General features: G+C 47.1%; 1 protein-coding gene across 1 annotated transcript in view; it reads left to right on the forward strand.

Annotated features, from left to right (window-relative positions):
• Positions 1 to 14,729, forward strand: part of LOC311124376 (attractin-like) — a gene marked incomplete at its 3' end in the record, with an annotated part of 141,431 nt that overhangs the window by 88,377 nt on the left and 38,325 nt on the right. The window contains exons 11-12 of the mRNA XM_084198537.1: positions 3,542 to 3,626; positions 4,508 to 4,731. Coding sequence (XP_084054663.1) covers positions 3,542 to 3,626; positions 4,508 to 4,731 — 309 coding nt within the window. The remainder of the gene's footprint in view (positions 1 to 3,541; positions 3,627 to 4,507; positions 4,732 to 14,729) is intronic.

Here is a 14,729-nt window from a genome sequence, read left to right on the forward strand (position 1 = left end):
GGTAGGTGAATTGGAGAGGGTGGAGTGTCGGGGTCGTAGGTGAATTGGAGAGGGTGGAGTGTCGGGGCGGGAGGTGAATTGGAGAGGGTGGAGTGTCGGGCGGTAGGTGAATTGGAGAGGGTGGAGTGTCGGGGTCGTAGGTGAATTGGAGAGGGTGGAGTGTCGGGGCGGTAGGTGAATTGGAGAGGGTGGAGTGTCGGGGCGGTAGGTGAATTGGAGAGGTTGGAGTGTCGGGGCGGGAGGTGAATTGGAGAGGGTGGAGTGTCGGGGCGGTAGGTGAATTGGAGAGGGTCGAGCGTGTCGGGGTGGGAGGTGAATTGGAGAGGGTCGAGCATGTCGGGGAGGGAGGAGGTGATATAGTCTTTGACTAGCCTCTCGAAGCGCTTCATGATGACAGAAGTGAGTGCTACTAGTCGGTAGTAGTTCAGTTACGTTCCCTTTCTTGGGCAGGGGGATGATGGCGGACATCTTGAAGCAGGTGGGGATAGAGGCCTGAGCTAGAGAGAGATTAAACATGTCAGAACACAACAGCCAGCTGGTCTGCACATGCTCTGAGGGCACGGCTAGGGATGCCGTCTGGGCCGGAATCCTTGCGAGGGTTAAAACGTTTAAATGACTTCCATACGTCCTCCGTGGAGACTGTGAGTGTAGCCACGTTGTCTCCTCGGCAGCTAAGGGTCACTGTGCTGACTCTTGAGAAAAAGCTGTTTAACTCAGCCGGTAGGGCGGCGTAGGTGTCCATGACATTGCTGGGTTTCTTTTTGTAGTCTGTGATCGTCAGGAGCTTCTACCACATACGCCTTGTGTCCGACCCCTGAATTCCTCCTCCTCTTTGTCTCTATACTTGTGTTCCACCATCTTGATCAATCTGTGTAGGTCGTATTTGTACTGTTTACCCAAACTATTATCCCCGGTCACCCTGCCGTGTTTATAAGCAGCATCTTTCTCCTTCTGTTTTCAGACAAGACTGCTATCAATCCACTGTTTTTGATTCGGATTAGTTTTCAAAGACTCCATCGGTATCAGGTCATCTATGCATTTTTTTTATGAATCTTGTGACTGAGTCGGAATATTCATTGATGTTATCTCCAGAGGCGACCCGGAACATATTTCAGTCCACGTGATCAGCGTGAATTCTGATTGGCCGGACCAACGCTGCGGCTGTACCACCGGAACTTCCCTCTTGAGTTTTTGGTTGTAGGGGAGAAGTAAGATGGAGTCATGGACGGATTTGCCAAAAGGAGGACGGGAGAGGGCCATATACCCGTGTCGAAAAGGCGTGTAGCAGTGGTCAAGAGTGGAATTTTCGCTAGTTAGCCAGTCAATGTGTTGGTAAAAATTTGGGAGTACGGTTCTCAACAATGTGAGAACGCTGCCTCTGGGAATGTGGTCTCCAGGTTGTTCAGGGTCCAATGAAGATCTTTGAGAGCTTTTTGCTGTCGGCTTGGGGCGGGATGTACACAGCCGTGGCGATAATCCCTGAGAACTCTCTCAGAAGAATGGGCCTCTGGTGACAGCTCAGTAATTGTAGTGTAATTACGGCTGAGGACTAATGGTCCCCCCTTAACGAGCTGAAGTCATTAGAACAGAACAGACGATTTAAGACTGTTTCTCCTGATGTTAGTTCAGACCTGCTGTCAGCAGTCAGGACCACCAGAGAGAGCGGTAGTACCGCAGAGAAAGACTTGCCTTGTAGAGTACCAGGAAGGAACACAGGGGGAGGGAACGCAGAGGGAGGGAACACAGGGGGAGGGAACACAGGGGGAGGGAACACGGAGGGAAGGTACACAGGGGGAGGGAACGCAGAGGGAGGGAACGCAGAGGGAGGGAACACAGAGGGAGGGAACACAGGGGGAAGGAACACAGGGGGAGGGAACACAGGGGGAGGGAACACAGGGGGAGGGAACACAGGGGGAGGGAACACAGGGGGAAGGAACACAGTGGGAGGGAACACAGGGGGAGGGAACACAGAGGGAGGGAACACAGGGGGAGGGAACACAGGGGGAGGGAACACAGGGGGAGGGAACACAGGGGGAGGACACACAGGGGGAAGGAACACAGGGGGAAGGAACACAGGGGGAGGGAACACAGGGGGAAGGAACACAGGGGGAGGGAACACAGGGGGAAGGAACACAGGGGGAGGGAACACAGGGGGAAGGAACACAGGGGGAGGACACACAGGGGGAGGAAAACAGGGGGAGGGAACAGGGGGAGGGAACACAGGGGGAAGGAACACAGGGGGAGGGAACACAGGGGGAAGGAACACAGGGGGAAGGAACACAGGGGGAGGGAACACAGGGGGAAGGAACACAGGGGGAGGACACACAGGGGGAGGGAACACAGGGGGAAGGAACACAGGGGGAAGGAACACAGGGCGAGGGAACAAAGGGGGAAGGAACACGGAGGGAAGGTACACAGGGGGAGGGAACACGAGGAAGGAACACGGAGGGAAGGTACACAGGGGGAGGGAACACGGGGAAGGAACACGGAGGGAAGGTACACAGGGGGAGGGAACACGAGGAAGGAACACGGAGGGAGGGAACACAGGGGGAAGGAACACAGAGGGAGGGAACACAGGGGGAGGGAACACAGGGGGAGGGAACACAGGGGGAGGGAACACAGAGGGAGGGAACACAGAGGGAGGGAACACAGGGGGAGGGAACACAGGGGGAGGGAACACAGGGGGAAGGAACACAGGGGGAAGGAACACAGAGGGAGGGAACACAGGGGGAGGGAACACAGGGGGAGGGAACACAGGGGGAAGGAACACAGGGGGAGGGAACACAGGGGGAAGGAACACGGGGAGGGAACACAGAGGGAAGGAACACAGGGGGAGGGAACACGAGGAAGGAACACGGAGGGAAGGTACACAGGGGGAGGGAACACGGGGAAGGAACACAGAGGGAAGGTACACAGGGGGAGGGAACACGAGGAAGGAACACGGAGGGAAGGTACACAGGGGGAGGGAACACGAGGAAGGAACACGGAGGGAAGGTACACAGGGGGAGGGAACACGAGGAAGGAACACGGAGGGAAGGTACACAGGGGGAGGGAACACGGGGAAGGAACACAGCTACATCTGCTTCTTTTGATCCTCATTCTTCATGTCTTTTCTTCCTTTTCTAGAAATGCTCTGTGTCCTTATTGAACAACAGATAGAAATGTGTAACTCCTGTCCTCTCTTCTCTCCTCTCCTCTTCTTCTCTCCTCTCCTCTCCTCTCCTCTCCTCTTCTTCTCCTCTCCTCTTCTTCTCCTCTCTTCTCCTCTCTCCTCTCCTCTCCTCTCCTCTCCTCTCCTCTCCTCTCCTCTCCTCTCCTCTCCTCTCCTCTCCTCTCCTCTCCCCTCCCCTCCCCTCCCCTCCTCTCCTCTCCCCTCCCCTCCCCTCCCCTCCCCTCCTCTCTTCTCCTCCTCCTCTCCTCTCCTCTCCTCTCCTCTCCTCTCCTCTCCTCTCCTCTCCCCTCCCCTCCTCTCCCCTCCCCTCCCCTCCCCTCCCCTCCCCTCCCCTCCTCTCTTCTCTTCTCCTCCTCCTCTCCTCTTCAGCATGTGATGAGTGGTCAGTGCTTCCCAGACCAGACCTCCACCATGATGTCAACCGCTTCGGACACACAGCTGTCTACAGTGACAGGTACAGAGACGCCCTCTGATTGGTCAGGTACAGAGACGCTTTCCAATTGGACAGAGGGACAGATGGTGTACTGTAAACTGGGACAGATGGTGTACTGTAAGCTGGGACAGATGGTGTACTGTAAACTGGGACAGATGGTGTACTGTAAGCTGGGACAGATGGTGTACTGTAAACTGGGACAGATGGTGTACTGTAAACTGGGACAGATGGTGTACAGTAAGCTGGGACAGATGGTGTACTGTAAGCTGGGACAGATGGTGTACTGTAAACTGGGACAGGTGGTGTACTGTAAACTGGGACAGATGGTGTACTGTAAACTGGGACAGATGGTGTACTGTAAACTGGGACAGATGGTGTACTGTAAGCTGGGACAGATGTTGTACTGTAAGCTGGGACAGATGGTGTACTGTAAACTGGGACAGATGGTGTACTGTAAACTGGGACAGATGGTGTACTGTAAACTGGGACAGATGGTGTACTGTAAGCTGGGACAGATGGTGTACTGTAAACTGGGACAGATGGTGTGCAGTAAGCTGGGACAGATGGTGTACTGTAAGTTCCGATAATCCTCCAGGGCTGGTGACCCCGTAGGAAAACCTGCAAAATCGGCAGTGTATCAAATACTTGTTCTCCCCATCATTGAAGAGGGTGGGGCTCAAGTTGCATCCCTGTCTCACCCCACGGCCCTCTCGCGCTCTCTCTCTCTCTCTCTCTCTCTCTCTCTCTCTCTCTCTCTGTCTCTCTCTCTCTCTCTCTCTCTCTCTCACTCTCTCACTCTCTCACTCTCTCACTCTCTCACTCTCTCTCTCTCTCTCTCTCTCTCTCTCACTCTCTCACTCTCTCTGTCACTCTCTCTGTCTTTTTGTCTCTCTCGCCTCCAGTGTAATGTACGTGTTCGGGGGGTTCAACAGTCTCCTGATGAGTGACATTCTGATGTACACACCAGCAAGCTGCTCCAGCGCTCCCAACGCTGCCGTCTGTGCAGCAAACTGGCTGGGGGTTCACTGCCTCTGGAACGCTACCCTGGGGACCTGCCTGCCCTGGGACTCCAACCCCGGACCCCTGGATGAGCAGACCGCCTTGGCTTCCTGTGGAACCAGAACATGTAGGTGATCTGTCTATCTACCGAACTTCTAACTTACCATCATACAGTTACTATCCTTATCCCTTAAAAATAAACCCTGCTCTTCCTCGTATTCCTAGCTAGCTACATATAAATAGGATCGACAGCCATCCAATATTTGTTTTTTAATTACTCAAACGTTAGCTTGATCTGCTCAAAAACAACAGTGTTAGCTACCTAGCTAGTAGCTATGCTAGCTAGCTAATGAAGAGATTTACAGTCCCAAAGAGAGAACTATGACAAAACACAATTACCACGAAATATCAAATGTTGTGTCACTTGAAAATAATGAAGCAAGTCCTGGTGTAATGTATATGATTCCTAAGCTCAGAGACAGAGATGTGTGATGCTGCTAAACTCTGTCAGCGGATGAAGGTCCCAAATAAAGGCCCAGGTCCTGGAAACATTTACATTTACGTCATTTAGCAGACGCTCTTATCCAGAGCGACTTACAAATTGGTGCATTCACCTTATAGCCAGTGGGACAACCACTTTACAATACTGAAGGGTATATCTCCACTGGGTTATACAGTGCCTTCAGAAAGTATTCACACCCCTTTACTTTTTCCACGTTTTGTTGTGTTCCAGCCTGAATTTAAAATGGATTATATTTAGATTTTGTGTCACTGGTCTACACACAATACCCCATCGTGTCAAGTAGACATTTTTACAAATTAATGCAAAATGAACAGCTGAAATGTCTTGAGTCAATAAATATTCAACCCATTTGTTATAGCAAGCCTAAATAAGTTAAAATGTGCTTAACAAGTCACATAGTTTGGTGGAAGAACTTGACTGGCCTGCACAGAGCCCTGACCTTAACCCCATCAAACACCTCTGGGATTAATTGGAATGCCGGCTGCGAGCCAGGCCTAATCGCCCAACATCAGTGCCCGACCTCACTAATGCTCTTGTGGCTGAATGGAAGCAAGTCCCCGCAGCAATGTTCCAACATCTAGTGGAAAGCCTTCCCAGAAGAGTGGAGGCTGTTATAGCAGCAAAGGGGGGGGGACCAACTCCATATTATTAACCATGATTTATGAATGAGATGTCCGACGAGCAGGTGTCCACATACCTTTGGTCATGTAGTGTAGCTATTGTAGTAGGTCAAAGCTGTATATAAGGTTTCCAGATTTGATCAAACATGTGTTTTTTATTTTTTTTTGCTTAACTTTATAAAACACAGAATCTGGAATGTAACTACATAATTCAGCCCTCCAGTTCGTTATTGAGTATGACGCTTTCCAATTGATGGCCATAAAATACAAATAAATTGGTAGTTTAGTAAATCCTATGGATTATCTTGAATTGCAATAGTTTATGTCTAAGGTTGTATGAGCAAAATATAAAACATTTCACATATCTGGTACTAATAGTTCTCATCAATTTCATCAAAAGTTGTGGCTCAAATAAACCGTGTCAGCCGCTAATGCTAATCGCTAGCTAGCCGGCTAGCTCAATGTACTTAGCGGGAGAAAACTTAGCTAGTAGGGATGTGCGTCTTTCCCTTTCAAGATGATTCGATACGCAAAGATTAGATACATAGGCTCCGATACGATACAGGAACGATATGTTTTAGTTCGAAATGATTCGGTGCGATTCGGTTTGATTCATTGTCCATTTCTAAATTAAAATCTGCTGCTGATGGAGTTCATGAGCAGGGCCTCTCTGAGCCGGGCCTCTCTGAGCCGGGCCTCTCTGAGCTGGATCTGTCTGAGCTGAAGTGTGTGTGTGTAAATTATATAGAGGTAACTGCCAAAATGAATGGAACCGCCAACATAAAGTGTCTTAATAGGGCGTTGGGCCACCACAAGCCAGAACAGCTTCAATGCACCTTGGCGTAGATTCTAGTGTCTGGAACTCTATTGGACCATTCTTCCACAAGACATTCCATCATTTGGTGTTTTCTCGATGGAAAACGCTGTGCCGCTCCAGAAAGTGGTCGTATGGGTTGAGATGTGGTGACTGAGACGGTGAACATCATTTTCATGCTCGGAGTGAGCTTCTCTTCTTCTCCCACTTCCACCATGCATTGGGAGTAGCAAAAGTGATTGATGTCCTCGTTAGGAAATTATCAACTTTACCTTGTATATAAAACATTTTCCATATAGAGTGCATTCGAAAAGTATTCGGACCCCTTGACTTTTTCCACATTTTGTTATGTTATAGCCTTATTCTAAAGTGGATTTAAAAAAACAGTTTCCTCATCAATCTACACACAATACCCCATAATGACAAAGCGAAAACAGGTTTTTAGAATTTTCTGCAAATTTATTCAAATTAAAAAAACGGAAATATCACATTTACATAAGTATTCAGACCCTTTACCCAATACTTTGTTGAAGCACCTTTGGCAGCGATTACAGCCTCGAGTCTTCTTGGGTATGACGCTACAAGCTTGGCACACCTGTATTTGGGGAGTTTCACCCATTCTTCTCTGCAGATCCTCTCAAGCTCTGTCAGGTTGGATGGGGCGCGTCGCTGCACAGCTATTTTCAGGTCTCTCCAGAGATGTTCGATTGGGTTCAAGTCCGGGCTCTGGCGGGCCACTGAAAGACATTCAGAGACTTGTCCCGAAGCCACTCCTGTGTTGTCTTGGCTGTGTGCTTAGGGTCGTTGTCCTGTTGGAAGGTGAAACTTTTGACTGGTACTGTATGTTGCCACCCGGTGGTAATACACTACTACTACTATAATACACTACTACTACTATAATACACTACTACTACTATAACACACTACTACTACTATAATACACTACTACTACTACTACTATAACACACTACTACTACTATAATACACTACTACTACTATAATACACTACTACTACTATAGTACACTACTACTACTATAATACACTACTACTACTATAATACACTACTACTACTATAATACACTACTACTACTATAATACACTACTACTACTATAATACACTACTACTACTACTATAGTACACTACTACTACTATAATACACTACTACTACTATAATACACTACTACTACTATAATACACTACTACTACTATAATACACTACTACTACTACTATAATACACTACTACTACTATAATACACTACTACTACTATAACACACTACTACTACTATAATACACTACTACTACTATAATACACTACTACTACTATAACACACTACTACTACTATAATACACTACTACTACTACTACTATAACACACTACTACTACTATAATACACTACTACTACTATAGTACACTACTACTACTATAGTACACTACTACTACTATAATACACTACTACTACTATAATACACTACTACTACTATAATACACTACTACTACTATAATACACTACTACTACTATAGTACACTACTACTACTATAATACACTACTACTACTATAATACACTACTACTACTATAATACACTACTACTACTACTATAATACACTACTACTACTATAATACACTACTACTACTATAACATACTACTACTACTATAACACACTACTACTACTATAACACACTACTACTACTACTATAATACACTACTACTACTATAATACATTACTACTACTATAATACACTACTACTACTATAACACACTACTACTACTAGAATACACTACTACTACTAGAATACACTACTACTACTATAATACACTACTACTACTACTATAATACACTACTACTACTATAATACACTACTACTACTATAATACACTACTACTACTATAATACACTACTACTACTATAATACACTACTACTACTACTATAATACACTACTGCTACTACTATAATACACTACTGCTACTACTATAATACACTACTACTACTACTACTATAATACACTACTACTACTACTATAATACACTACTACTACTACTATAATACACTACTACTACTATAATACACTACCACTACTATAATACACTACTACTACTATAATACACTACTACTACTATAATACACTACTACTACTATAATACACTACTACTACTACTATAATACACTACTACTACTACTACTACTATAATACACTACTACTACTATAATACACTACTACTACTATAATACACTACTACTACTATAATACACTACTCATGAAGCAAATTTAGAACTTGTATTATTCAAAAAGCTAAAATATCTTAAAATACCATCATGATGGTGATGTCGACACCCAGCCCTAGTCTTTGTAAGTGTGTGTGTGTGTGTGTGTGTGTGTGTGTGCAGTGCAGTATATCTAGTGTGTGTGTTATCAGGACGTTACTGCAGGCTGGCTCTTCTGCTGCTCTCTCATGCTGCTGCTTCGTCAAGGCTAACTCCTCCCCACAGCACCCTGTTCATATCTAGTACAGGACTCCAACAGTCAGACAGCACCCTGTTCATATCTAGTACAGGACTCCAACAGTCAGACAGCACCCTGTTCATATCTAGTACAGGACTCCAACAGTCAGACAGCACCCTGTTCATATCTAGTACAGGACTCCAACAGACAGACTGCACCCTGTTCATATCTAGTACAGGACTCCAACAGTCAGACAGCACCCTGTTCATATCTACTACAGGACTCCAACAGACAGACAGCACCCTGTTCATATCTAGTACATGACTCCAACAGACAGACTGCACCCTGTTCATATCTAGTACAGGACTCCAACAGTCAGACAGCACCCTGTTCATATCTACTACAGGACTCCAACAGACAGACTGCACCCTGTTCATATCTAGTACAGGACTCCAACAGACAGACAGCACCCTGTTCATATCTAGTACAGGACTCCCAACAGACAGACAGCACCCTGTTCATATCTAGTACAGGACTCCAACAGACAGACTGCACCCTGTTCATATCTAGTACAGGACTCCAACAGACAGACAGCACCCTGTTCATATCTACTACAGGACTCCCAACAGTCAGACAGCACCCTGTTCATATCTAGTACAGGACTCCAACAGTCAGACAGCACCCTGTTCATATCTAGTACAGGACTCCAACAGTCAGACAGCACCCTGTTCATATCTATTACAGGACTCCAACAGTCAGACAGCACCCTGTTCACATCTAGTACAGGACTCCAACAGTCAGACAGCACCCTGTTCATATCTAGTACAGGACTCCAACAGTCAGACAGCACCCTGTTCATATCTAGTACAGGACTCCAACAGTCAGACAGCACCCTGTTCATATCTAGTACAGGACTCCAACAGTCAGACAGCACCCTGTTCATATCTAGTACAGGACTCCAACAGTCAGACAGCACCCTGTTCATATCTATTACAGGACTCCAACAGTCAGACAGCACCCTGTTCACATCTAGTACAGGACTCCAACAGTCAGACAGCACCCTGTTCATATCTAGTACAGGACTCCAACAGTCAGACAGCACCCTGTTCATATCTAGTACAGGACTCCAACAGTCAGACAGCACCCTGTTCATATCTATTACAGGACTCCAACAGACAGACTGCACCCTGTTCAAATCTAGTACAGGACTCCAACAGACAGACTGCACCCTGTTCATATCTAGTACAGGACTCCAACAGTCAGACAGCACCCTGTTCATATCTATTACAGGACTCCAACAGACAGACTGCACCCTGTTCAAATCTAGTACAGGACTCCAACAGACAGACTGCACCCTGTTCATATCTAGTACAGGACTCCAACAGACAGACAGCACCCTGTTCATATCTAGTACAGGACTCCAACAGACAGACAGCACCCTGTTCATATCTAGTACAGGACTCCAACAGTCAGACAGCACCCTGTTCATATCTAGTACAGGACTCCAACAGTCAGACAGCACCCTGTTCATATCTAGTACAGGACTCCAACAGACAGACAGCACCCTGTTCATATCTACTACAGGACTCCCAACAGACAGACTGCACCCTGTTCATATCTAGTACAGGACTCCCAACAGACAGACAGCACCCTGTTCATATCTAGTACAGGACTCCCAACAGACAGACTGCACCCTGTTCATATCTAGTACAGGACTCCCAACAGTCAGACAGCACCCTGTTCATATCTAGTACAGGACTCCAACAGTCAGACAGCACCCTGTTCATATCTACTACAGGACTCCAACAGTCAGACAGCACCCTGTTCATATCTACTACAGGACTCCAACAGACAGACTGCACCCTGTTCATATCTACTACAGGACTCCAACAGTCAGACAGCACCCTGTTCATATCTAGTACAGGACTCCCAACAGACAGACTGCACCCTGTTCATATCTAGTACAGGACTCCCAACAGTCAGACAGCACCCTGTTCATATACAGTACAGGACTCCCAACAGTCAGACAGCACCCTGTTCATATCTAGTACAGGACTCCAACAGTCAGACAGCACCCTGTTCATATCTACTACAGGACTCCAACAGTCAGACAGCACCCTGTTCATATCTAGTACATGACTCCAACAGACAGACTGCACCCTGTTCATATCTAGTACAGGACTCCAACAGACAGACTGCACCCTGTTCATATCTAGTACAGGACTCCCAACAGTCAGACAGCACCCTGTTCATATCTAGTACAGGACTCCAACAGACAGACTGCACCCTGTTCATATCTAGTACAGGACTCCAACAGACAGACTGCACCCTGTTCATATCTAGTACAGGACTCCCAACAGTCAGACAGCACCCTGTTCATATCTAGTACAGGACTCCAACAGACAGACTGCACCCTGTTCATATCTAGTACAGGACTCCAACAGACAGACAGCACCCTGTTCATATCTAGTACAGGACTCCCAACAGACAGACAGCACCCTGTTCATATCTAGTACAGGACTCCAACAGACAGACTGCACCCTGTTCATATCTACTACAGGACTCCAACAGACAGACAGCACCCTGTTCATATCTAGTACAGGACTCCCAACAGACAGACTGCACCCTGTTCATATCTAGTACAGGACTCCCAACAGTCAGACAGCACCCTGTTCATATCTAGTACAGGACTCCAACAGTCAGACAGCACCCTGTTCATATCTACTACAGGACTCCAACAGTCAGACAGCACCCTGTTCATATCTACTACAGGACTCCAACAGACAGACTGCACCCTGTTCATATCTACTACAGGACTCCAACAGTCAGACAGCACCCTGTTCATATCTAGTACAGGACTCCCAACAGACAGACTGCACCCTGTTCATATCTAGTACAGGACTCCCAACAGTCAGACAGCACCCTGTTCATATCTAGTACAGGACTCCAACAGTCAGACAGCACCCTGTTCATATCTACTACAGGACTCCCAACAGTCAGACAGCACCCTGTTCATATCTAGTACAGGACTCCAACAGACAGACAGCACCCTGTTCATATCTAGTACAGGACTCCAACAGACAGACTGCACCCTGTTCATATCTAGTACAGGACTCCAACAGTCAGACAGCACCCTGTTCATATCTACTACAGGACTCCAACAGTCAGACAGCACCCTGTTCATATCTAGTACAGGACTCCAACAGTCAGACAGCACCCTGTTCATATCTAGTACAGGACTCCAACAGTCAGACAGCACCCTGTTCATATCTAGTACAGGACTCCAACAGTCAGACAGCACCCTGTTCATATCTATTACAGGACTCCAACAGTCAGACAGCACCCTGTTCACATCTAGTACAGGACTCCAACAGTCAGACAGCACCCTGTTCATATCTAGTACAGGACTCCAACAGTCAGACAGCACCCTGTTCATATCTAGTACAGGACTCCAACAGTCAGACAGCACCCTGTTCATATCTAGTACAGGACTCCAACAGTCAGACAGCACCCTGTTCATATCTAGTACAGGACTCCAACAGTCAGACAGCACCCTGTTCATATCTATTACAGGACTCCAACAGTCAGACAGCACCCTGTTCACATCTAGTACAGGACTCCAACAGTCAGACAGCACCCTGTTCATATCTAGTACAGGACTCCAACAGTCAGACAGCACCCTGTTCATATCTAGTACAGGACTCCAACAGTCAGACAGCACCCTGTTCATATCTATTACAGGACTCCAACAGACAGACTGCACCCTGTTCAAATCTAGTACAGGACTCCAACAGACAGACTGCACCCTGTTCATATCTAGTACAGGACTCCAACAGTCAGACAGCACCCTGTTCATATCTATTACAGGACTCCAACAGACAGACTGCACCCTGTTCAAATCTAGTACAGGACTCCAACAGACAGACTGCACCCTGTTCATATCTAGTACAGGACTCCAACAGACAGACAGCACCCTGTTCATATCTAGTACAGGACTCCAACAGACAGACAGCACCCTGTTCATATCTAGTACAGGACTCCAACAGTCAGACAGCACCCTGTTCATATCTAGTACAGGACTCCAACAGTCAGACAGCACCCTGTTCATATCTAGTACAGGACTCCAACAGACAGACAGCACCCTGTTCATATCTACTACAGGACTCCCAACAGACAGACTGCACCCTGTTCATATCTAGTACAGGACTCCCAACGACAGACAGCACCCTGTTCATATCTAGTACAGGACTCCCAACAGACAGACTGCACCCTGTTCATATCTAGTACAGGACTCCCAACAGTCAGACAGCACCCTGTTCATATCTAGTACAGGACTCCAACAGTCAGACAGCACCCTGTTCATATCTACTACAGGACTCCAACAGTCAGACAGCACCCTGTTCATATCTACTACAGGACTCCAACAGACAGACTGCACCCTGTTCATATCTACTACAGGACTCCAACAGTCAGACAGCACCCTGTTCATATCTAGTACAGGACTCCCAACAGACAGACTGCACCCTGTTCATATCTAGTACAGGACTCCCAACAGTCAGACAGCACCCTGTTCATATACAGTACAGGACTCCCAACAGTCAGACAGCACCCTGTTCATATCTAGTACAGGACTCCAACAGTCAGACAGCACCCTGTTCATATCTACTACAGGACTCCAACAGTCAGACAGCACCCTGTTCATATCTAGTACATGACTCCAACAGACAGACTGCACCCTGTTCATATCTAGTACAGGACTCCAACAGACAGACTGCACCCTGTTCATATCTAGTACAGGACTCCCAACAGTCAGACAGCACCCTGTTCATATCTAGTACAGGACTCCAACAGACAGACTGCACCCTGTTCATATCTAGTACAGGACTCCAACAGACAGACTGCACCCTGTTCATATCTAGTACAGGACTCCCAACAGTCAGACAGCACCCTGTTCATATCTAGTACAGGACTCCAACAGACAGACTGCACCCTGTTCATATCTAGTACAGGACTCCAACAGACAGACAGCACCCTGTTCATATCTAGTACAGGACTCCCAACAGACAGACAGCACCCTGTTCATATCTAGTACAGGACTCCAACAGACAGACTGCACCCTGTTCATATCTACTACAGGACTCCAACAGACAGACAGCACCCTGTTCATATCTAGTACAGGACTCCCAACAGACAGACTGCACCCTGTTCATATCTAGTACAGGACTCCCAACAGTCAGACAGCACCCTGTTCATATCTAGTACAGGACTCCAACAGTCAGACAGCACCCTGTTCATATCTACTACAGGACTCCAACAGTCAGACAGCACCCTGTTCATATCTACTACAGGACTCCAACAGACAGACTGCACCCTGTTCATATCTACTACAGGACTCCAACAGTCAGACAGCACCCTGTTCATATCTAGTACAGGACTCCCAACAGACAGACTGCACCCTGTTCATATCTAGTTTAGGACTCCCAACAGTCAGACAGCACCCTGTTCATATCTAGTACAGGACTCCAACAGTCAGACAGCACCCTGTTCATATCTAGTACAGGACTCCAACAGACAGACTGCACCCTGTTCATATCTAGTACAGGACACCCAACAGACAGACTGCACCCTGTTCATATCTAGTACAGGACTCCCAACAGACAGACAGCACCCTGTTCATATCTACTACAGGACTCCAACAGACAGACTGCACCCTGTTCATAT

Source organism: Coregonus lavaretus (genome assembly GCF_964263955.1).
Source record: "Coregonus lavaretus genome assembly, contig: HAP1_SCAFFOLD_517, whole genome shotgun sequence".
In the NCBI taxonomy this organism is placed as follows: Eukaryota; Metazoa; Chordata; class Actinopteri; order Salmoniformes; family Salmonidae; genus Coregonus; species Coregonus lavaretus.